We start from the raw sequence: 26,087 nt of genomic DNA, 5'->3' as shown, positions 1-26,087 counted from the left end.
GTATTGTCTGATCTTCACTAAAAATGTTTTGTTGGCGTTCACAGGGAGCGACCTTGGCAGAAACAACCAAAATATATTGTGGAGCATAGCCAGCTTCAAAAACTCCTTGAAGTATGCCCTATGTGTGCGGGTCCCAGTGCTGTGGAATTGGTGGATAGACGTGGGGCGTATATTCGCTACATTACTCGTTGCTCCACCTGTAACCACACGAGAACTTGGTCAAACTCTGACAAGGTTTCCAGATTTCCAGTCATCAACATTCTTATTTGTGCCGCCATATGCTTCACAGCATCACTTGCTGTTCGCCGTTTGCATTCATTGACTTTTACTTTTTTATTTTTGTATATGTGACGGCTCGTATCATTTTCAATACAAACGCGGCATTTCATATAGCGCACAATAGGCTCTCAAAGCGAAACTCGTCCATGCGGCTTAGACTTTTGTGTTTTGAGGTCATGATTTTTTCAGGGCGACGAATCATATGTCAGGAATCACTTTCTGATGTGTTTGATTAGCTAGTATGCCTTATTAGACTGTTTTGCAGGCTTTAAAGTGGTTGCTAAGGACGAATAAAATGGTGATATTTCATTTCCGGTGATTCGGTCTACGTATCGTTTTTTTAAAGTCTTACCGCGATGTCGATGGTGGTGATTTTTGGAAAGAATTTGAGGAGGTACATGTAGATTATTTAGATTTACAATGTAGAGAAGAAAGTGATAGTGATTTTGGAAGCAGTGAGATCGATTTAAATCTTGAGAATGATGGGAATACTCAGCCAATTTTACTGATACCAGTCGTAGTTTAGAGACACTTTCTAAAAAGAATGCAGCTGCTCAGCCCTGCTCAGATGATACAAGTACAGCTCTGCCAACAGATGTAGAGTTTCAACTCAGTGATGATGAATACTTACTGCAAGCAGGTAGGTGTAGTCTAAGAAAAGTAATACATACATGTATTATTATGAGTATCATTTTATTAGGTATTATTTTACTAGAATTCTCTTGTAGTATTATTATCTTCTTCCACAGTTTGGTTTAAACGATTAACTAGCACTTTCCATTACCAATCTAACCCAATCTAGGTAAGTCAAAAAAATTAAAACATTTCTTGTTGCTTGTTACAAAACGTAAATGTTATTTTAGTAAAAAACAAACACATACAGCCCGAAATATAATAATAATTACTTGACTATTACAAGGGTCTAAGGCTATAAATGTAGTGTTTTAAGTTTGAACATTGCTGAGTTTTAATCATTAGCAATTGCCAATTACAAATGCTGATTAAGAATTATAAAAACAATCAAATTTATAAATAAAAATGTACAATTAAAAATTAAAATAGTAAATGTACAATGTACTTGATAGCCTATAAAAAACAAATGTTCTTTTTGTTTAATTCTTAGGTCCACTACTCTGCCAACCCACAGCAACCTGGGCCACTCTATTTCAAAACCCTCGGAGGTGTGCGCTATTTGGAGTAGTCTGTGACACCTTCCCTGCACAAGTAGATTATCTGATTGATGAGACTACTTGTACAACAAAAGGAGTCAACAGCGTCGTATCCAATTTTCATCACTATTTAGAGACCTATGGTCTTGGTGAAGAGAAAGCTTTGTTCCACGCTGACAACTGTTGGTATGCAAGCAACAACCAATTTTTTGAAGTTTCATGTTTGTATTTCAAATGTAGTGATAAAATTATGTACACATATCAAACCCTTTTTAGTGGCCAGAATAAAAACAACGCAGTAATACAGTACATGGCTTGGTGCGTTGCAAACGAGCTGCACAAGGAGATTGATCTGAATTTTCTCGTCGCAGATCACACAAAGTTCAGCTGTGATTACTGCTTCGGCCTGCTAAAAAGGAAATACAGAACTAACAGAGAGCTTCTCTTTCTGATGTAGCTGAGGTATGTTTCTCATTTTGTCAATTAGTGAAATAAGAATTTGCAATTCTTGCATGCGCTATCTATACACAAACTATCTGAAGGTTCTTGGTTACTTAATCTGAGTTGAAAGTACAACATAGAGAAATTCGATAATGTTGTACAATAAATGTAATACTAATAGACAGTGTGTGCAGTAATTGTTGTTTTGCTGCAGGCAGTGTCCAAGTAAAAAGCATGCCAATAACGTGGAGAGTGAAGATATACATCTTATGTCTGCAGAGTCGACCAGTCAGGGCGGCCTGAAATCATTTCGCCACCTTGTCTGAGTGTTGAACGTCAACAATATCTTTTCAAAGAAATCAGAGAGTTATGTGATGAGAGCAAAAGAAATCTTGTGTGCCCAGCGCCCATTCAACAGCCATCACAGCTCAATATGTCTGCTGCAACGACTGCAGAATCCAAAAAGACTACTAAAAAGTCTACTAAGGCTAGCTGTAACGCCCTGATACGGAAATGTAAACGTCAATCATGGACAGTAGCAGCAGTGCTATTAATTTATTATTTTATTTATATTATTATATTATAATCATGTTATTTTAATAATGTTTTGATCAATTTTAACCCGCTTTCACTTAAACCTAATTTATCTACTAAACAGGTAACATTAATCTCAAATTGTCTCCCCGTGCTCAGAAGCCTTGAATCGTCTACCCTAAAGACGCTAACTCATTCATCTCAGTAAAAGTTCTGTAAGTGCATTGAGTATACACATATATTCTAACACTGATACATTTGCATCAATTTTATGCTCAAAATAATCAATTCAATGTGCAACACATTTTGGTAGTAACTCCTTTACTGTGTAATAATGTGTTCCTTCACAACGACTCAACATGTGACCTTGACCTCACTGTTTTTATGTATTCGAGTTGACGTGACATTATCGGGACCCATTTCATATCGTTCGCCATGTTCTCTTCCCTATAGATCTCAATATTCATGAAAATATAATGTCTGTAGCGTGCGGTTGCTATGACATTCCAAAACGTCAACAAATAATACTGTTTAAAATTCAATCCATCAACATTAAAGACAAATTTCTCAGTTTGTGGTGACGACCATATTGACCAACACCTTCTTCGATAAAAACCTGCATCTCAGATTAGGTTGCTTCGATTTCAATTCCGAAAACAGTTTTGAAAAGCTAAGAAATTTGTGATCTGACCTCGTTTGTATTGAAAATGACACGACCTGTCACATATATTATACATTGCCTACAAAGTTTAAATGTATAAATATATTAATTTATATTAAATAGAAATTTATATCTTTATAGTATATTTGTAAAATAAAGTATATAAAAATCACTCCACTGCAGTAAATTCAAATTCTGTATGCGCCATATCTGCATATTCATCCTCATCTTCAGTGCCAGGGTATGCAGCTCGCACCATGTTATACACGCAGGCTGGTAGTGGTCGTCGCTCTCCCCTCCTAAGTCCTGTTGGATATGTCCAGAATACCAGATATCTATACGAGCATAATCTCCTCTGCCTACACACCATGTTGTAGATCTCGCAGTCTTTCAGTCTTTCAGATGGTACCGGGCTCTCCGCATCTGGATACTTGGCACTAACAAAATATCATACTTTTACAGTATCTTGATAACTTACTTGAAGTAAGCAGTAAAAATAGCAGCTACAAACCTCATAAGCTTACCATGGTAGTGGCAGTAGTTATAATAAGCCACTCTCAATGAACCTGGCTTTATAAGATCTTTTATTTCGTCAGCTTCGGTAACGCATTTGATACCAGTTTGCGGAATGGAATGCCACATGTCGTGATTTGTGCAGCAAATGTTCATTTCTTTTTTACTCCACGCATGGCAATTCTCACACTTGCACCACTGCTGAACTGGTGGTGCCACGTAAACATCCTGTAATCAATAAAACAAACGTAATGATTACACGCATTCATTGATGTCGTTCTAAGGTGTATTTACGGTAAGGTTTCAATTTGGGAGTCAATTAGATTGCTAATCTAAAATCACGATATGAGTAAACGTTTAACAAAAATATAGGTATGTAAAGTATATAAATACAAAACCAGCAATTCGAAGCTTTGTTGTTGGTAGTTAATGGTGAGCAATGATCAATCGATTTTACCCACTTCCTACGAGTGAAAATAATTTGTAATCATGACTCTAATTTACCAAAGATTCGAAAAAAAATATTAAAGCTAGGTAAAACGGCAGATGAGCTATGAAACGATGATTGGAGATAGCAAAGAATTATCATTTTATTAATTAGTATATGTATTTATGACTATAAAAATTACATTTACTTAAGTATAGAAGACTCTAAGTTAATTTACCTCCATTCTGTCTTTCTCTGCAGCAAAACGCTGCTGACGCCTGTCAGCTTTCACCATAGGCTGCCTGCTCCAATCTTTGACTAAAGGTTGCTCAGATAACTCTGAGTCGCAGTCGCTCGAACATGAAGCCATTTTAAAACTGTATAACTTGTATGTAGTAATTGGTGAAAAGCGCTGAACCAGGAACGGTGAGAATTCTCTATCGAATGAATTCTTCAACGATGAGAATCTTCGAGATCACAGACAACCCGTTTTACGAGTGATAACATTTATTACGGCCTATATAAAAATTTCGCGCTCGTGATTGGCGAACGAAGTGACCTCATATTTATCGCTCGTGGTTTCGTTTCAGATAACAAGCTTGTGACGTCACGAAATTGGCACAGGCTGGAACGTGAGCTTTTTAAAAGAGGGCCTCATTCAAACGCATATATCTCTGGACAGGGTTGGTCTACAAAGACAAAAATGGCATCGAATTGTAGCTGATGTTTTAGCCTTTTATGGGTCCTAATTTTATTTTTGACGCAACTACATCTTTAAGGGACAAATTGTGAGTTGTTCTCTCACAATTTTATATTTGCTACCTCCTTCAATAGAGAACTACAACAAAAACAAAAAAGGCTGCTTCCTGTTCTGATCCATCTGCCTCAACTTCTTCAGGTAAATTCTTCAATTAACTAAGTTTTTCTAGTGTTTAAAAAGTTTTGATTAGTTATTGTTGCTGTGAACATATTCCTTTATCACAAGCTCAAAAAAGCTTTGCCAAAACGTTTTTGCTACTGTTTTTATTGAAAATAATTTTTCAATGTCCCCCACAAGGGACATTGGGTTTTGATGCCTATGAATAAGATCAACTATAATTTTAAAGTTATGGTGAATGTTTCTTTCTAACAGCTTTTTCATCTTATTTAATGGTTTTTATTTCATGTTAGCTAAAAGGTCTTTCACATTCCCACTAAATATTTTGCTGAATAGCTATAATTAAAAATACTGAAATAAAATAAATTTCGAATATCTTTACTATTAGGATTAATGTTAAACCTGAAGCATTTTTGTTTTTATTCATTTTAGTACTACCAAGGAAAAGACCATCAGGAAATTTAACTGACATTGATGCCATTGATGTATTAGAATGGCTTGACGACTCTGACCCAGACTTATGTTCAGATGACAGTGATGCAGGTGAAGATTATGACCCTAGCAGTGCATCCCTATTGAATCATTCCGAGGAATCAGACGATGATGTTGAGCCACCACCATCAAAAAGGAGCAAAAAATCTTCAAAAAAAACATGCTCATTCCGCAAAAGTGATAGCTTTGCCAGCAAGTTCAAAGTATTACATCAAACTGCTGAGATGGATGATTGTGAAAGCCCAGTAGAAGCCATTAGCAAGTATTTTTCTAATAAAATATTTGAGTTAATGGCGGATTTAACCAATCGCTATCATACTCAGCATTCAGGTAAATCTCTGAAGGTTACGCCTGCTGAGATCAAAACGTTTTTTTGGGATCAGCTTGGTAATTGGATGCATCGGCATGAAGCGCCTCAGGATGTATTGGGAAAAGAAAACCAAAGTGCCTATTGTTGCAAATGCGATGACTAGAAATTGTTTTTTTAAGATACGGAACAACTTGAAAGTTGTAGATAATGCGCTCATAAGTGAAGAAGCTAAAAAAGAGGACAGGTTGTGGAAAGTTACACCATTAGTGGAGCATATCAGAAGTATCTGCACTGAATTACCGCGAGAAAATTTCTTAAGCATTGATGAGCAGATGATTTCATTCACAGGCAGGTGTCCAGCACGGCAGTATGTTCCAAGGAAACCAAACCCCACAGGTTTAAAAAACTTTGTTTTGGCGGGTTCAAGTGGACTAGTTTATGATTTTGAAATTTATAGAGGAGAAGGAACATTTGATAAATTCAAGTTAAAAGATGGATCAGGAGGGCAAGGAGTAGGAGCGGTGCTTTGTTTAACAAAATATTTAGGGCGAGGCAAGCATGTGTTCTGTGACAGGTTTTTTACAACAATTCCACTGATTGAGCATTTAGCCAAGCGAAGTATCTCTCTTACTGGAACGATAAGTGCTAAATATGTGCCAGTGCAGTTCTCTTCTGACAAGGTCATGAAATCAAAAGGAAGGGGCACAATGGAGCAATTTGTTACAGTGAGTAGAAGGAATGAACCAATTAGCATCGTAAAATGGTTCGACACAAAAAGCATTTTAATGGCGTTTTCTTTGCATGGATTGCATCCTGTTGAAGATTGTAAAAGATGGTGTAAGCAAAAAAAGCAATTCATTACTGTACCCAGACCAGCGGTTGTTCAAAAATACAACTTATCGATGGGTGGTGTTGATCTTTGTGACCAAGCCATTTCTTACCACAGAGTAACAGCAAGGTCAAAACGATGGCCCATTCGTGTGATAAATCATCTTCTAGACTTAGCAGTTAACAACTGCTGGCTTACTCAGAGACAATTCAACTCTTCAAACAAACTCATGCAGTTATTTGACTATCGTTTCATTATGGGAGAACAAATAATAGCATCAGCAGTAAAGGAAGCTGATAGTGATTACTTGATGGATGACGAGCTACAAACTACCAGAAAAATAGTTCCACTTCCAATGGCGTACAATCGAGAAAAGGGAGCAAAACATTTGCCAGAAGCAGTGAAACTGAATAATAGTGCTCGTTGTAGACGAAAAGGTTGCTCGAACAAAACTAGCATACGCTGCACAAAATGCAATGTTTTTTGTGTATCAATGCAAGCAGAAATTGCTTCATGTTATTTCATAAAAGTACCTGTTAGTTTTGCTTACAATTTCAAATTGTTGATTTCTGCTTCATGCCTTTATGCTTAGTTTTAATGTTGCATCTATAACAAGTGTTTTAGACCACTTTTATACTCACCGAGTTCTAGTGTCCTCTACAGGGGACAGTCAGTAGTGCTGCCGATAATATACATTTAGAAAGAAAACTTGGTTTTATGTGTTATTTTGTCTAAGTTTGTCATAGAAACATAATTGCAAGTTTAAAATATTTACTCAAAATCTTTTGGGTCTCAAAGGGATATATATATATATACATATAATATATATATAAATATATATACATAATAAATTGTTTCCTCACCCCGGATACCCCGTTTGGGTGGTAAATTCTTCTCTAACTCGGGTCTCCTACCAGAAACCTGGGAGTTTGAGCACTTGCCTCAAGATCTTAGCTGTTCCCAATAGCGCACTTTTCTGCAACTCACCTGAGTTGATTGTTGTTGATGTTTGGGCAAGCCACATTTTATGCGCTGGTGTTATTGCGCCCAGTACCCCAATGACTACTGGGATTACAGTTGTTTTTACATTCCAGCATTTTTCAATTTCTTCTCCAAGAGGGAGCTATTTCTCTACCTTTTCTTTTTCTTTGCTGGCTATATTGTAGTCATTGGGTACTGCTATATCTGTTATAGTAGCTTTCGTGTTCTCCTTGTCTACCACCACTATATCTGGTTGGTTTGCTAGGACATGCTTGTCAGTTTGGATGTAGAAGTCCCAGAAGATCTTAGCGCAGTCATTTTCATTCACCTTACCAGGAGCTTCCCACCAGTGTTGTGGTTTATTAAGGCCATACTCATCACATAGACTTCTATACACAATACCTGCGACATGATTAAGCCGCTCAGTGTATGCGTTCCCTGCTAGCAGCCTGCATCCACTGATGATGTGTTGGATGGTCTCAGGTGCATCTTTGCACAGTCTGCATCTAGGATCGTCTCTAGTGTGATAGATTTTCATTTGGAGTTGCCTTGTTGGGAACACTTGCTCCTGGGCTGCCATATATATATATATATATATGGCAGCCCAGGAGCCCTTATATATATATATATATATATATATATATATATATATATATATATATATATATATATATATATATATATATATATTAATATATATATATATTAATATATATACATATATATATATATATATATATGTATAAAATTGTTTCTTCACCCCGGATACCCCGTATGGGTGGTAAATTCTGCTCTAACTCGGGTCTCCTACCAGAGACCTGGGAGTTTGAGCACTCGCCTCAAGATCTTAGCTGTTCCCAATAGCGCACTTTTCTGCAACTCACCTGAGTTGATTGTTGTTGGTGTTTGGGCAAGCCACATATTATGCGCTGGTGTTATTGCGCCCAGTACCCCAATGACTACTGGGATTACAGTTGTTTTTACATTCCAGCATTTTTCAATTTCTTCTCCAAGAGGGAGCTATTTCTCTACCTTTTCTTTTTCTTTGCTGGCTATATTGTAGTCATTGGGTACTGCTATATCTGTTATAGTAGCTTTCGTGTTCTCCTTGTCCACCACCACTATATCTGGTTGGTTTGCTAGGACATGCTTGTCAGTTTGGATGTAGAAGTCCCAGAAGATCTTAGCGCAGTCATTTTCATTCACCTTACCAGGAGCTTCCCACCAGTGTTGTGGTTTATTAAGGCCATACTCATCACATAGACTTCTATACACAATACCTGCGACATGATTATGTCGCTCAGTGTATGCGTTCCCTGCTAGCTGCCTGCATCCACTGATCATGTGTTGGATGGTCTCAGGTGCACCTTTGCACAGTCTGCATCTAGGATCGTCTCTAGTGTGATAGATTTTCGTTTGGAGTTGCCTTGTTGGGAGCACTTGCTCCTGGGCTGCCATGATTAGCGACTCTGTATTGGCCATTAGGTTTCCTTTGTTCAGCCACATGTATGTCTGGTGAAGATCGCCAACCTTAGATATTTGTTGGTGGTAAGCACCATGAAGAGGTTTCGTGCGCCAGTCAATTTCCTCATCATCAGGGCATAGGTCCGTTGTAAGAGCAGTTGTTTGAAATTCAGCTAGCAACTTATCTGAGATGGCCATGGAGGCTGCATATGCTTTGATGCTTTGCTCCTCCTCTTTCACTGTTTGCTGTACACTTTTGAGTCCCCTACCGCCATCTTTCCTATCAAGATACAATCTAGTAGTATCAGATTTTGGATGGAGTGCTCCATGCATGGTCAGCAGTTTACGAGTTGCTATATCTGTTTCTTTGATGGCTTCCTCAGTCCACTTTATTATGCCTGCTGGATATCTTATTACTGGCAGTGCGTAGGTATTTATTGCCATGATTTGGTTCGTGGCATTGAGCTGGCTCTGTAAGACCTCCCGAAGGCGTTTCTTGTAGTCAGTAATGGCTTTGTGACGTACCTCGGCTTCGTGGTTGATGTTGCTTTGCATAATCCCCAAGTACTTGTACCCTTTTTCTATATCTTTGATGGTACCATTTGGCATTCTTAGGCCATCTGTGAGCATAGAATGGCCTGTCTTAAGAATTAGCCTTCCACATTTCTCAATACCGAAGGTCATTCCAATGTCCTTGCTGTATACCTGAGTGAGGTGTATTAGCGAATCAATGTCCCTTTCTTTGTTAGCGTACAGCTTGATGTCATCCATGTAGAAGAGGTGGTTTATCTTGGTACCACTTTTAAACTGGTACCCATATTGAGTCTCCTCCAGCATATTGCTTAGAGGGTTTAGGCATATGCAGAAGATCAGCGGTGATAAGGAGTCACCTTGATAGATGCCTTGCTTAATTTGTACACTTGCCAGCTTTTTGCCATTAGCCTCCAGCTCCGTCTTTCATTTGGTCATTGACATATTGATGAATGCCACAAGAGCGGGGTGAACATTGTACATACTGAGGCACTCAAGTATCCAACTATGAGGAATTGAGTCATAGGCCTTTTTGTAGTCAATCCAAGCCATGGCAAGATTGGTTTGCCTTCTTCTGCTGTCTTGACAGACCGTCCGATCCACCAGTAACTGATGTTTAGCTCCTCGGGTGTTGCGCCCAATTCCTTTCTGAGCACTGGTCATATAGTGACTCATGTGTTCTTCCAGTTTGTCTGCAACTATTCCTGAGGACAGTTTTCAAGTGGTGGGCAAGCATGTTATTGGTTGATAGTTTTTGGGAATCAGCCCCTGCTTTGGATCTTTTATCAGAAGTACAGTTCGTCCTTTGGTCAGCCATTCTAGATGGTCACCTTGTTCTATTAGGCATTCTATCTGCTTAGCCATTCTAGTGTGAAGTGATGTCAATTTCTTTAACCAGAAGGCTTGAATCATGTCATGGCCAGGTGCTGCCCAGTTCTTCATACGCTGCACTCTGCACTTGATGTCCTCTTTGCTGATGGTGAGTCCTTGCTGAGCCACAGTGTGTTGATGGTTATCTTTAAGCCTCTTCAGCCAATTTGCAGTGGTGTTATGAGTAGTCTCTTTCTCCCAGATGTCCTTCCAGAACTTTGAAGTGCTATATCGGGGAGGCTCAGACATTGGCCTCTGCAGTTCATCTTTGAACTGGAAATACACTCTAGATGGATTATTGATGAACAGTTTGTTCATTCTCTTGTTATCCCGCTTTTTGGTGTACCGCTTCAGTCATGCCGAGAGTGCTACTAGCTGCTGTTTGGCAGATTCTAGAGCTTCTATTGTGGCTTCCCTTTTTGGACGCTTCAAACTGTGGTTAGATCTCTCACTGAGCCTACTAACTTTCTTTCGCAAGTCCTTGATCTTATTTTGTAGCCTCAGCTGCCAGGATGAAATGGCTTGAAGCTTTGTTGGCATTGGCTTAATATCCATCCTCCAAGATGACGGTTGCTGTACTGCAGATTAAGGCATTAGTCTCACTGATTGATCCAGTTGAGATCGACTCCAGTGCCATGTTAATGTCTTCTAACAGCTTCTTAAGTATGGCCTTGCTAACTTTTCGTAGTGGTACCCTGCTTCCATTACCATTAGCAGCTGACATCTTGTTGATGATATTTTCTGCAAGCTCTCTCACCCTTGGTGAAGACATGCACTTGGGTCAAGGTCCAAGTGCATGTCTTCTTCAACCCGTGAGTCAACACATGATCGTGTATGCGTGACAGTGGGTGCTGATATGCACTCCTTGTTGGTCAAGGTTACTTGGGTGAACTGTTCCCTAATTTCATCTACCTCAAGTTCCGATATGAGGTGCCGCTTGATTATGTTACTCTTCTGAGCTACAAGTTGCTTAGCGGTTAGTGGCAATTCAGGGCGCATGTTTATCCACAGTTGCCGCATCCTTTTTATATAGCCCCACTTTTGAGGTTCACTCATAAAGTATCACTGCATGAGGTCCGTGTTATTAGTCCGAGTCCATTTCATCCGTTTTGAACCAGTAGCCCATTTTTCACTGCCTTGTCTTGGTTCAGCTACAGGCAGTGCGAACCTTGTTTAACCGGGCGTCGTCCGAGTCGGCATGGCTTTGGTTATTGCATTCATCATAGAGGTTGTAGACATTATACAAGCAAGGGTCTTGTCCAAGGACCACCAGAAAAGTGCAGTTGTTAGGGTTTGAACCGAGGACCTAATGATCACGGTCCCGATACCTTACCAACTGCGTTATCTGTCCTGTACATATATATATATATATATATATATATATATATATATATATATATATATATATATATATATATATATATATATATTTATATCAAGCTTCTTCTATTATATATTTATATATATATATATATATAGGTGTTAAAAAACGCTTTTTTATTTGTTGGTAACTTTATATCATAAAATGTCAAGCAGATTCTGGAACTCGTCAAATGTATCTTTGCTAATTAATTAAAATCTAGCTCACCTTTTTGGCTGATTGCCCATACCAACAAAGTCTTTAAAAATTTGAATAATCTTATGTAATATTTTTGCTAAAGTTAAGATACATACACATAAGATACACAAAGTTAAATACAGATTAAAATGGTCGAAATCCAAAATAAAAATAACAGCTGATAGAAAGATTCATTTTTCCTGAAACTTGATGAGTTAGCATCAGCAGCGCTGTTTTTTCTTGTTGGTTTTGTATCTGTATTGGAACTGTTAATCATTTCATCTTCTTGTTCATTTTCTATTCCTTCTTTTTTGATTTCTTCTTCAACATCAAGAGCTGCTCAACAGAGTTAGAAAAAAAAAACTATTGAATGCAAGCTTTTTCTTTCAAACAGTTAAGCAAATGTTGATAAGTAGCTAAACTAGATTTGAACGATGAATTAAGATTTGTGTTAGACAGGTTTGAAATACTTTTTAAAAAAATTTCAAAAGCAAAGAAGAAAAAAAGCCATTGCTAATAAAAATAGGTAATGACCAAATACATTGGCCATGAAGATAAATCATACGGTCAAGCTTTTAGAGTGGTATTAAATTTTGAAGTTCTGGAAAGCAAATTTTGCACGCGAATGAACCTAAGGTTTGATTTGTGCAGAACCTTTTTGTCCTAGATGATGGTAAAAAACAGACTAGTGTTTTTATATTCCTAAAGGTTTTTATAGCAAAAAAACTCTGTAAAAAAGAGAAGTGTTCATATTTTAGATATTAACATTTCATAATTTAAACTATGAACACTCTTTTTAAAAAAATTATATTTTTAAAGGTTTACTTGCATAAAAAATACACATTGCAGTTGTTTGGTATTAAGAAGTTTACCATGTTTTACTCTGCTGCATTGTAGGTGCAAAATATGTTGAAATGGGAGTACAAGCTCTTAAAAGCTAAAAAAGGAACAGTTAATCACAGCTATCACAAAAATGCCATAGTTTGGAATCTCTTTATTTTGATGACGCACTCAAACATTGTGGTTATTGTTTTGACACATAATGTTATCACATGAAATTAAAGAACCATAAAAGATTTGCTGAAAAACGTCTTGTAGCACTAGTTTATGACAAACACTTCGGTTTCTACCGAAAAAGCTCTGATCAAATATAGATGCTCACTACTTCACAGTTTTGTTTCAGCCTTTCTAATCATCTGGTTGAAATCTGATCATGCGACCCATACTTATTGCTAATTGGCGCGAACACTTTCTGCAGCATTTTTGACCAACAAAGGTGACTAACAGGCTCCTCATGTTCATCAGGTTAGAAAAATAAAAAAAATTTATGGTAGGCTTTGAAATATTTGGGCTCAAAGTGACAGCATTACAACAGAGAGGAAATACAGGCGTAAGGACAATATACATGGTTTTATTAAATGCGTAAAGAATATTTGGGAAAATATTTCGAATGAGGTTGCATGAAAGTCTAAACAGAAACCATCGGGTTCAACTAAACCCCGTTTGAGCCGTTTTGGAAAAATAATTCAAATGACAGCCTTTTTGTAATGACTGCGATTAGCTGTTCGTCTATGAGCTATCATAAGCTTGTAATCACATTTCCACATATTTTGCACCTGGAACACAGCAGAGTAAAACATGGTGAACCTTTTGATATAAATGTGAAGCTTGTTGCAAGTCGACCTTTATGTTAGAATCCATGGTACAGCTACAGAAAACACTCACCAAATGTCATCATTCAACACGATAGGAAAATTTTTTAATAGAGTGGTAGTAAAAATAAATATTTACTAGGCAACACATGCGTATATACATGCTAGCAGTACTTCCTGGCAATGCTTGGGTATTAAAATCAGCCTATAAACAATTAGGTAATGAGAGTTGCCTGACACTTGCTGTTAGCCCGGCACATTGCTAATAACTTAAAATAAACTTAAAACGCCAACTTAAAATACCGAATTTGTTGTATGTTTGCCAACATACCAACACGCTTTAAGCATTTGTCAGAAATATCTCTGAGCTTTTCGTGGCATTCGAACTAAAATTTCCTAGTGTATCCGCTCCTTATCCTACTTACTAAAGCAACTGTTGCATGTGAGCGGGCATGTGTATGAAGCGTTTATAGAGTTAAGACACTGGCCAAAATAGATTCCATCTTCTTTACAATTGTCAGATTCGATCACTGCTGAACAGTTAGCTGAAAAATAGAAAGTTAAAAGTTGTTGAGAAGAAGGGGATAAATAACATATCATATCATGTGAATCCAATCAATTACTATATTAGCATGTTTTTCAAGCTCATAGAGATTCAATCTATATAGAGCAGAAACTACAACATATTTAAATGTTTGATTTTGTACAAGGAACATGAAGCACTGGCTTTTACAAGCTGGTCGTTTTTCAAGCATATATGTAAGTAATTAGTTTGATCATGAAAAGCATCATTTCATTAACCATAACACATACATCTACTGATGTATATGTATGTTACATGTACTGACACGTACATCTACTGTTAACATACATCTAGTGAGAATAAAATGTATCCACTAATATTGTTATAAACCAAAAATATTCACCGATAACATACACCTACTAATAATAACATACAATTACTAATGGTAACATATATCAAACAATAATAACAAACATAAACTAACAATAACATACATCTACTAATAGTCATGCATGTATACTAATAATACTCTAATTTTCTTAATAATAACATACATATATTAATAATGTTTTACACTTACTGATAATAACATTTGATTGGTAAAAATAACATACATCTACATGTACATATATATATATACGAAAAAAATTTCATTTAAAAGAAATTAATTTAAAAGGATAACCTTAAACTCTAAGAGTTGAGTATATTAAAATTAGACAATTTTTGTCAAAAATTATTTGCGGCAGCTATAATTTTGTTTTGTGTGTGGTGCTTGTCAGGCTATGACCAATGTTTTAGCAAGACGATGTGCTCTGAGGCCTGCACTAAAAAACTTCTGCGAAGATAAATCTATGTATGCCTGCATGTTGATGTCAATTCATTCTGTTTAGTGTTCAGTTTCTTCATTTTTCCTAGTTTGGCTAGGTCTGGATTATTATACTATACATTATTTTTCTATTGAGAGTAAGTTTCCGCAAACCACTGGATATATATATATATATATATATATATATATATATATATATATATATATATATACCATATATATATATATACTATACATACATACATGTATATTTACTATATAAATGGCAATCTGTGTGTGTGTTTGTCCACCTTATAGAGTACGGTACTTTTCGGACTATTAGCTACTCCTTTTTTTCTGGTGGTTTGAGCCATTCGGCTTATATAAGGATGCGGCTACTCTTTGAATTTTTCTTTCACTGCTAGGGCGCATTAACAGGAATCTCCGATCAGTGTGCCTCTATACATAACCTATTCATCGTTTGCCTGTTTTACACAAAAGTGATATGATTATTACAACTCTATGAATTTTTTTAGCTTTATGACGCACGATACTTTTTTGTCCTCGCTGTATTAGGGCTAATTTGTTTTTGGCAAACGATATTGACAATAGACTCTCTCAATATTAGAATTTGGCGATTAAATTCTATTAACTTTATGAAAAGCAATGTCTTTTTTGCGATTTGGTGAACCTCTATTTCTGGCTTTACTTAAGGTTCAATTGCGAAATCGCCGTAAATGTTAATACTTTTCACGCGGACAATTGTATTGTCTCGAGTAGGAAAAGCCTTTAGAATCTAGATTCTGTCACCTTTGATCAGATAAAGACACTACAATATCTTACTTTTAAATATCGTCATACCAGTATAATCATATTCAGAGTTTTGGTAGCTGTTTGTGGAAAAGTAACTCATTTACACACACACTTCCACGCAAGAATTGTTATTATTAATTCAACATATTCAGAATGTTAATTTTGTTTTCTCAGTTCGTATTAATGGTATCATTACCAAATCATCTCTTATTGTAATCGTAGCAAAGCAGACTCAATTTAACTATTACTTGCTAGTTATTTTAATTTTACATCTAAACCCTTTAAAAGTCAAATTATTTTTTTTAATTTATTTGACTGGCACAAAATATTTTTCTCATAATATGAAGTTTGAAAGTTACAGTTGTTTGACAAAGTTTGAAAAACTTTACAGTTGTTTTCAATTTTTCTCAAAGTATTTCAACTGCACAAAACACTTTTCTCATGATATTTAGTTTGAAAGTTAAAATGGCAAATGTTGTTTTATATGTTAAAAAACAAATAAATTTTTTGTGCACAGACTTTTTGATTACCTGCCCAACACTAGGGTAAAAGTACAGCTTATTGTGTTAAATAGCAACAAGCTTAACAAAGACGGCTTATGGTGTAAAATGTTGAAAAAATACTTTACCAAAGTTGCTTTCTTGCCTTAGAGCGGATTAAAATTTACGTAATTTTATTTTAATGAGAAAAATTGTTTCACATCTCAAACAACTCAGTTTTCGAACAACCTGCTGGAATGGATTATGTTCGAGAACTGAGGTTCCAATATACGTTATTGAAAGATATAGGTCGCTGAAAGTTATGAAATTTTAAACTTACATTTGTTTGAAGACCTTTACAGTTGTTTATCTATATTTAAATCAGTTGTTTGGCACAAAACCGTTTTATCGTGATATGAAGTTTGAAAGTTATGATTGTTTGAAAACCTTTACAGTTGTTAACCTTAACCTTGTTATCCCTTAACCTTTTAACTTCTCTCCTAAATTATTTCAACTACACAAAACACTTATCTCGTGATATGTAGTGTACAAGGTGAAATGGCAAATGTTGTTATATGTTGAATAGAAATAAATTTTCTGTCCAAATATTTTTTTTACTACCCTAGCAATGCCGGGTGGCTCAGCTAGTATATATATATACTCATGCTATATATATATAGCATGTATAGCATGTATAGCATATATATATATATTTATATATTGATTTGAGCACTCTGGTGCCAGTACATTGACCTTCTTAAAGTCTGTGAGGCAACCTAGTTGTTTCATGGCAGGATGTCAACTCTCATTGGTAATGGGATTTGTGTCCCTTGCCAAAGCTCTGAGCTGCACCGATGAGGCTTCAATAGCCGAAACAGTAGTCTGTAGCATGAGTAGCCTATATGCTCCCTCACTTCGGTTTGGTTGAGCACTCTGTGAGAGGTGCGGCCCTATTAGCCTTTGTGCAAAGCTCATCACTTTTGTGATTTGAGCACTCTGGTGCCAGCACATTGACTTTCTTAAAGTCTGTGAGGCAACCTAGTTGTTTCATGGCCGGACGTCAACTCTCATTGGTAATGGGATTTGTATCCCTTGCCAAAGCTCTAAGCTGCACTGATGAGGCTTCAATAGCCGAAACAGTACTGTCTGTTGCATGAGTATATATATATATATATATATATATATATATATATATATATATATATATATATATATATATATATATATATATATATATATATATATATATATATATATATATATATATACACTCATATATATATAATGGTAGCAACCATGAAACTTTAAGTTGTAAAATGTTTTAAAAGTTTTCAGTTCTTAATATAGTTTATATATATATATATATATATATTAGTACAGTCTGTCTATATATATATATATGTATATATATATATACAGTACTGTCTGTAGTATATATATATATAATATATATACAGTATATATAATATATATAACAATATATAACAATATATAACAATATATAAAACAATTTTTTTGATTTATATATATATACACGATATATATATATACATTATATATATTATATATAATGTATATATATATATCGTGTATATATATATAAATCAAAAAAATTGTTTCCTCACCCTGGATAACCCGAATGGGTGGTAAATTCTGCTCTAACTCGGGTCTCCTACCAGAGACCTGGGAATTTGAGCACTCGCCTTAAGATCTTAGCTGTTCCCAATAACACACTTTTCTGCAACTCACCTGAGTTAATTGCTTTTGGTGTTTGGGCAAGCCACATTTTATGCGCCGGTGGTATTGCGCCCAGTGCCCCAATGCTAAGATCTCCTTGGACTTCTACATCCAGACTGACAAGCATTTCCTAGCAAACCAACTAGTTATAGTGATGGTAGTCAAGGAGAACAAGAGGGCTACTTTAATAAATATAGCAGTACCCAAAGACTACAATATAGCCAGCAAAGAAAAGGAAAAAATAGAGAAATATCTCCCTCTTGAAGAATAGATGAAAAAATGCTGAGACGCAAGAACAACTGTAATTCCAGTAGTCATAGGGGCACTGAGCGCAATAACAACTGCACATAAAATGTGGCTTGTTGAAATACCGGCAGCAAAAAACTCACGTAAGGTGCAGAAAAGTGTGATATTGGAAACAGCTAAGATCTTGATGCGAGTGCCCAAACTCTCAGGTTTCTGGTAGGAGATCTAAGTCAGAGCAGAAATTGCCACACATATGAGTTAATCGGGGTGAGAAAAACATTTTTTTTTATAACCGCTGTGCTACCCGGCCTTGTCGGTGGTGTTTAAAATTAGCTTCTGAACATTGAGAAGTAATGAGAGTTGCATGTCATCTGCTATTATCTTGGCACATTGTCAATGGATAATTTGAGTAAGCTTACTATTAAGAGCTACTCCTCTCTGTGATGTTACTCAATCACACTATGTAGTAACAGAAAACGTTAGCGTATTTGCTCTTGTATAGTGACATATATCGCCTAGCAAATCAATCAATATTGTGTGGCTGTATCGGTAAGGCGTCGGACTGGTGAATTGGAGGGTCTGAGATCAAATCTTCTGCAGTAAAGAGTCTTTATTACAAGATTTTAATAGTTATAGATGGACGTGTACTATGATAAAAACACACCCAACATTGAGAAATGGATACATACACACTACTACTTACATTCACAGCTATCACCCGTATTCCAGCTATTCATACATCTACATTCACAGGTGTTAAGATCAAGTATACCACCATTATTACAGACCTTGCCATCACAATCTGTAAAATAGGTAATAGTTTATATTCATCAATACCCTGATCTACTGTCGATGTAAGAGCTCCTTGCACCATGCCAAATAATTTTTAATGAAGTTTGCTCAATAGTAATAACTTTTTGGTGCTAAAAAATTTATAATAATTGCTTTATTATTGTTTGCTAAACTTACCACAAAGCTGAGCATCAATGCAATTGTCCAGGCAATCAGTGCATTTAGTGCCTGGATGATATTTGTTGATTAAGTTATCATAATCTCTGCAACAACAAATATAGCATACATTCTGCATTGGTCGTTTGACACAAAAACACAGTTATAAATAACTTTCTGCACTGTGCAACTTGCTTTGAATAATGAAAGTTAAAAATCTTACAAATAAATTTTATTTAAACAAAGAGCTAGAATATTTGCCAAGACATTTATGATCATGTTACTTTGTTATGCGCTTGTGTTGGTGGGGTGCCAAGACCAGGGATGGCTGCTTAGGTAATCCTGCAACCTGTGCCATGATTGGCCTAGTCTCTTTATAGCCGAAGACTTGAATGAAGGTGAGCCAGCTCGGCAAACCGAGATGGCTAAACAAAAAAAGATGAGCCAACACGACAAAAGACGCAGATCCTAACACATAAGCTGGCCTATAAAAGAACCCCACATCAAAAAAAAGGCAGAATTAGAGGCAGTTTCTCTGCATGTTGCTCATTGCAATATGCACACATGGATAAACTGTACTTTTATATACTGTGCAAATATATATACATATATTCACACTGTTGCTTACAATCATGGAATTTATTCTTGCCGAGCAGTCAAGAGAATCAGCATTTTTCTACATTGTTGACAGCAGTGGAATCATAGATCCTGGCTCCACATAACTGGCAAACCTTTAGATGCTGGAGTTGAAGTCATCTAAATGATAGTAAGGAGAGAGCACAAACGACCGATTGCTCAAAGGCTTGAGACATCTTTGATTTTTGTTTGGCGTATTGATCTAGAGCAACGCCTTTCCTTGACAACTGGCGAACCCTCGTACAAATAGCCTGAAAGGAAAGATATGCCTAGTTTTGGTGAACCATATCGCTAAAGAAACAGCACCCCTTAAGAATTGGCAAGCTCTCTCAAAGGCAGAATGAATGCCAGAGGTGCTAGGTACTGAATGTCTTGCTGAGGCAATGGAAAGAATGAAATTGGTGCCCCAAAATTTGGCTTAGAAGAACGAGTTCAATTAAACGCAGTACTGGGGTGCAGGAAATATTGAATACTTTATCACAATATTTCAGGAGGTAGCTGATGCAAAGGGCTGGAATGACTGTCAGTTTATTACACCTCAAAAAGGTCTTGTAAAAAGAGGCAACAAACTTTGGACAAGTCAGCTGCTTGGGAACCGTCTTTGACACATTTTCAGCCCATTTTGGCCTTTCCCCCAAACCCCAAGGAAACAACAAGCACCTTTAGATCAGCTGAATTCACCACTTTGTAGGAGCATGTTTGCCAGATAAAATTCTTACTTTGTGTAGCCTACAGCGGTTTGCCTGCATCCTGCAGAGCAGAAATGTCCAATGATATGTTTTGCAGCCTCTTGAAAGGCATTGGTTTGCATTGGTAACTACTGACAATGCTAATGCCTTGACAGAGTCAATCTGAGCTGAGCTCATCTTCTTTTAGGTTGAGCTGAAAAGCCATCTGTCAGTGTACATCAGGTCCTTTAAAGAAGAAGCTGAGATGCGGATTGCAATGGACTAGAACCAAACTTTCAACAAGCTCACCCAGTTAATGCGGCAGCTGCCAAAATAGGTCCAAAAATTGCAGGAGAAAAAATGTCTGCCTCCAATATGCCACTGAGAGAAGGTTCTTTAATTTTTAGAGTGTGGAGGCCAAGAACAAGTTTACAAGGGCTGCCCGGGTCAAAATCGTCAAGACCAGGAGAGCGGCTATGGGCACAACAGCAGAGCCGACTACTGGTTGCACTAAAGCCTTGAACTGTTTTTACTCCTACAATAATACTTATACATTTGCTTTGTCGGAAGGGATGTTTAGCTAAGAGATCGGACTTCTCTAGTGTAGGAAAGCAGAACAGGTAATAAAGAAGTGAAACAGAAGAATTCCGACTTTTTGACCCTGACCAAGATGACAGAGAAAGAGATTTCAGTCATAGCTTTCAAAATATGCTTCAAGCTTTTGAAGAATTAGAAACCGAGTTCCTAAAAAATATTATGGACACGGAAACATGCTCCAAACTAGATTGAGGTACACAAGGCCGGGGTGCCAGCAATGAGTTCGGGATTAGCCCAAAAGACCTGAGCCGGTGCAATGTCAAAAGTCTCTTTCAACAGCCTGCTTGACTTGTTTTATGCCCTTCTTTCAGGTTGATCTGAAACTCCAAAAGCTTGCTCCAAGAAGGTGGCATTTCGAGGTTAGCTTTAGAACTTACTATGGAGGTAACCATATGGAACGCAGTCAGAGGCCTGCATCAAAAGCGGCACTGCTGACTCAATGTACAGCCTCAAAGGACCCTTTAAAAAACTACCTTGGCAACGTAGGGAGTGTTTAGACAATAAATAAAAAATCACCAATATTTGCACAAGAACCAAAAGAGCGCTACTCAATCCATTATTTTTGTGAGAAGTTGGAGGGGATGCATGTCCAGTTTCTTATCGACACTGGGTGCACTACAAATTTGCCTGTCCAGTTTCTCATCGACACTGGGTGCACTACAAACTTGCCTGTCCAGTTTCTCATCGACACTGGGTGCACTACAAACCTGCTTTGCATTCAGGTGTGTTATAAGGTCTTCCAAGACGGAAGGGACTTGCTAGAGAAAGGTGACTGTCCCGAAAACATTACCAATGGGACCTGGCTGCTATTTTACGATGCCATACCCCTGCTTGCACAACTTCGAGAGATAAAGACTGTGAAAGTCTTTTTGGTAAGCAGCATCAATGATGACACCATATTTGAGTCATATTTTTGGTGATTCACCAGTGCGCTTTGAAGTTCCAAAAATCTTTGGTTTCTTTGGACGGTTGGCACCTGCCCCGTACGAACAGGCATGAAAAATAGTCACCGGTGAAATGCAAGTAGTATGAAACACGGCAATGTAGGAAAAAGGCCAAAAGCAAAGAGACCCAAGCCAAAATAAAGACCAAATTGGATTTAGAAAAACAAAGAGCTGAGGGCCAAAGTTTAGCCAAAAACTCAAAACCCAACTGAAAGAGTTAGTTGGAGAAAAAGGACAATGAACTAGGAGGGCTAGCCAAGTCCCGCGCCAGCTCAACTCTTGAGCCCGGGGCATAGAGTACCTGGAGTCACTTGACACAACTCTTGACTGGCTCAAATCACTTGGCATCCAGATCGGTATAAAGAGTGAGCATGATATCGACAGTGGTAATCAATTTATATAGGTCACAGCATAAGAATACTTGAACCGAGGAAATGTTGCAATTTTTAGGCATTAGTGAATCAGCGTCATTTGATTTTTGCACCTTACAGTTAGAAAGTTCTCTCCCAAAGAAAGATACATCGATTTTCTCATCACAGCCACAGCTTCCGATACACATTTATTTAACCCGTTCACAGAGTGGGACACTAAATTATATTGCAGATCTGCTGAGCCTGTTAGAGTCGATGAAGACAGGAGAGGTAGCGTTTGGCGGGTTTTGTGTTTGAATCTTAGACTCAGATAAAAACATCTGTTTGCATGTAAGAGCGCAGGCCCTGCTAACTCGAACAAAATGACGATACCCCTAGTGACTGAGAAAGAGAGTGCTTTAGCCAGGCTGCTTACATGAGAAAATCTATTTCCAATTAAATGGTAGTGTTAAATCTCACCTGGTTGACACTCCGTCTGTGACCAACCAGCTGATTCTTGCTAGAATTGTTCTTTTTAAGGAGATGCTAAGCAGCCAGCTGAGTAACAAGACTGAGACACTCCTTCAGTTTCCCGAGTGCGTCAACTGGGTGAAGCAAGAGAAGAAATCGGAGCTGGCTGAGCTGAACCAGATCTTTTGTTTATAAGAAACCAAGCCCATTGAGTCACCAGCCTTTCCTAAGCTACTGACTCAGAATTTAGGCTTCCAGTTAAAGAAGCTGTCTCCAAAATCAAAATAAGAGATTATCCCTGCAGTGCACTATCTCAGATCGACAATTGGGAGCAGGTGACTTAGGCATTATAGAAACTCGGCTCTTGTAGCCTGTGCAGCATTACTGTTAGCACCCAAAGGAACAGCCAACACATTGTTCAGCACTTAGCCATTTGTGTGTGCTTGTTCGGTTGGCAGGATGTCAACAGTGTTCAGTTCATGCGACATTGGAGGGTACGCGGTGATGCTGAGTGTAAAAGCATTGCGTACTTGATTGACAAGGCCAAATAGCGCTTGTCCCTTCTGGCCAAAAAAGGGCAGACCAAATTATAACGTTTTCCACCCGTACTTTGACTATGGCTGATTGCCCCTAAAAAAACAATCAGTCAAGTTAGCCACTAAAAATGAGCATGTACTCAAGGAAGGCAACCAAAAGAAAAGAGCAGATTCGCTAGATCCAAAACTGATTCAGAGATCACTGTTTGTTTTTGCACGACAAAACCAGCCTGGGTCTCCTGAGCCTTAAAATGTGCTCTTTCTCCCTTAAGAAAAAGACGATGCCGGGCTGATATGAGCAGCCTCTTGTCAGACTGAGGAACAAAGTGGAAGAGTTTCCAACATAGATTGAGTCTCACCCTGAGGAATGAACTCATCTCCTCAGAGCACCAACAGCCGTGGTGTCACTCTACCAATGGCAAGAAAAAGTCCCACAGTTGCTAAAAAAACAGTTGCCACTGGCAGACTTTGGGCTTCCATACTGCCTGCCTAGTACCAACTCTAAGACTGAGAAACGACAACTTAGCTTTTGCCAAGTTTGAGGTGGAGTCTTTAGAGTTTAGGATTCAACTGCACCGACTCTGGTCTCAGCTACTCTTGCGTCCTAGCACTCAGTGGACAACCTTCAGGGCCTCTACTGGGAGAGATTGCAGTAGCAAAATGCTGAGACCAAGGCCAGCTACTCAGGTTTTCCTGCAGCTGGTGCCGTGGCTAGGCAAAGTCTCATCACAGACTTGCCCTCTTTGCCAGCTCTGACCTGCATTTTCGAGGCTCTAACTGCCAAAATATTACCACCTGTAGCATGAGCATTTGTTTCCTTACTTTGGTTTTGTTGAGCAATCTGTGAAAGGTGCGAAACTATTAGCCTTAGGACAATGTTCATAACATTTGTGATTTGAGCATTTTAGTGCCACCACATTGACTTTCATAAAGTTTGTGAAACAATTTAGTTGTTTTGTGGCAACAAGTCAACTCTCATTGGTAATGGGACTTGTTTTTCTGCGAGCCTTTGTTGTGCCCTTCCTTAGCCCTTGTTTAGTATATAAATATATTGTATAATCACGTATATATACATATAAGTATATACAGTAATATAATATGTATTCCCACGACCAAACAAGAGTGAAGCGATTGATTGGGAGATTTATGATAAATGCACACATGCACACAACTCCCGAAAAATTACCCGTTATCGGCCGTCACCAAACCCTTGCAACAAAATTGTATCAACAAATTTAACTATTTTTCAGTTAAGTCCTTTAAATATAATAATGATACAAAACGCATATAAACTTATTTAAATATGTTACCAAGCCTTTGAAAGGTTACCGCAAATTCCTAAAGCTATTATATTTACGATTATACACAAATAGACATTAATTTGTACGAAAATCGCAACAAAACGCTTGATGAGCTTGGTTTAATAAAAGTTAAGACCCGAAATTGAAATGCCGAGCGACAGAGAATAGAACGATAAAGTCTTGAACAGTTCACGAAAATAAAATGTGCACGGTTCACCAGTCTATAGTAATGTCGAATTGCCGAAGGTTTCGGCAATTAACATAGGAGGACAGAAATCGTTTTATTCTTGCTGATTTCAATTTTTTTCATTTGCAACTTCATTTGCCAACACATTTGAGTACTTTCGTATTCTAACTGATATCCAATGCAGTATAAGTACAGGAAATGACGATGATATTTTTTAATGGTTCTTATGAGATTATTACAATAGTTAATTATAAGTTTGGATGACTACAGAACAATGACTACGTAGTACAGATTTTCTAAAAATCTATATAGATATCACAATTTCGTGAAATTGTTAGCTATGACGTTTTGAAATGTAAACAAAATTGTGCATTGGCTTTATATTATTACTATATTAATAATATTGGTTATTCTAATAATGTCAGTGCACTTTACTTCTAATATTGGCCAATATTGCATTTCTCTTTTTGCAGGAAGAGAGATATAAATATATAATCTTTTCCTTTCATTATTACGATTTGTTGTACATAATGAAACCCACACCAAGTACATTACAGCTACCAATGCAGTTATCCTATTTGACTGCTAATATTGCATTTCTCAACCATCAGTACCCTTTCTTTTTTCCAACATCACTTTGGTCGTGGGCTGTATGACAGTGGAATTTCTAGTTTAGTTTTTAGTATTTACTTTGGTATTACTTTACTATGTGGTTTTTTAATTTAGTAGAGCCCTAGTTGTGATTATATAAACACATGTATGTGTATATACTGTGTATGTACATAAATATATGTACACGATATGTACATATCTATATTATATATATAAATATTTAGAGTGATTTGAGCGCTCTGGTGTCAGCACATTGACTTTCTTAAAGTCTGCGAGGCAACTTAGTTGTTTCATGGCAGGAAGTTAACTCTCATTGATAATGGTATTTGTGTCCCTTACCTGAGCTCTGAGCTGCACTGATGAGGCTTCAATAGCCGAATCAGTACTGTCTGTAGCATGAGTAAAATATATATATATATATATTTACATATACAGTTTGTAGAGATATATATAGAATATATGAGGATATGTATATATATATATATATATATATATATAAATATATATATATATATATATATATGTACACATGCTATATGTATATATAGCATGTACATATATACGTATATATATACATATAAAATTGTTTACTCACCTTGGTTAACCAAATTGGGTGGTAACTTCAGATATAACTCGGGTCTCCTAC

At 37.1% G+C, this 26,087-nt stretch overlaps 1 protein-coding gene and 1 pseudogene across 1 annotated transcript; one reads left to right on the top strand and one right to left on the bottom strand.

Moving 5' to 3' along the window:
* Positions 1-3,253: 3,253 nt before the first annotated feature.
* LOC137388273 (uncharacterized) lies at positions 3,254-4,394 on the bottom strand. Its single transcript, XM_068074765.1, has 3 exons — positions 4,263-4,394; positions 3,596-3,825; positions 3,254-3,521 (listed from the first exon to the last, which is right to left on the bottom strand). Exons 1-3 carry the CDS (start codon positions 4,392-4,394, stop codon positions 3,254-3,256), a joined length of 630 nt encoding a protein of 209 aa, XP_067930866.1.
* A 1,419-nt stretch (positions 4,395-5,813) lies between these two features.
* On the top strand, positions 5,814-7,072 carry LOC137388272 (piggyBac transposable element-derived protein 3-like; annotated as a pseudogene).
* Positions 7,073-26,087: the final 19,015 nt, after the last annotated feature.

This window comes from Watersipora subatra, chromosome 2, assembly GCF_963576615.1.
Source record: "Watersipora subatra chromosome 2, tzWatSuba1.1, whole genome shotgun sequence".
Classification (NCBI taxonomy): Eukaryota; Metazoa; Bryozoa; class Gymnolaemata; order Cheilostomatida; family Watersiporidae; genus Watersipora; species Watersipora subatra.
This window is presented reverse-complemented; position numbering and strand designations above follow the sequence as displayed.

Bases quoted from the DNA above. Each gene is read 5' to 3' on its own strand.
- LOC137388273 (XM_068074765.1), bottom strand. From the start codon at position 4,394: ATGGCTTCATGTTCGAGCGACTGCGACTCAGAGTTATCTGAGCAACCT. The intron at 3,826-4,262 runs GTAAATTAACTT...TATTGATTACAG, and splicing joins CAGAGAAAGACAGAATGGAG to GATGTTTACGTGGCACCACC. The intron at 3,522-3,595 runs GTTTGTAGCTGC...ATATTTTGTTAG, and splicing joins TACCATGGTAAGCTTATGAG to TGCCAAGTATCCAGATGCGG.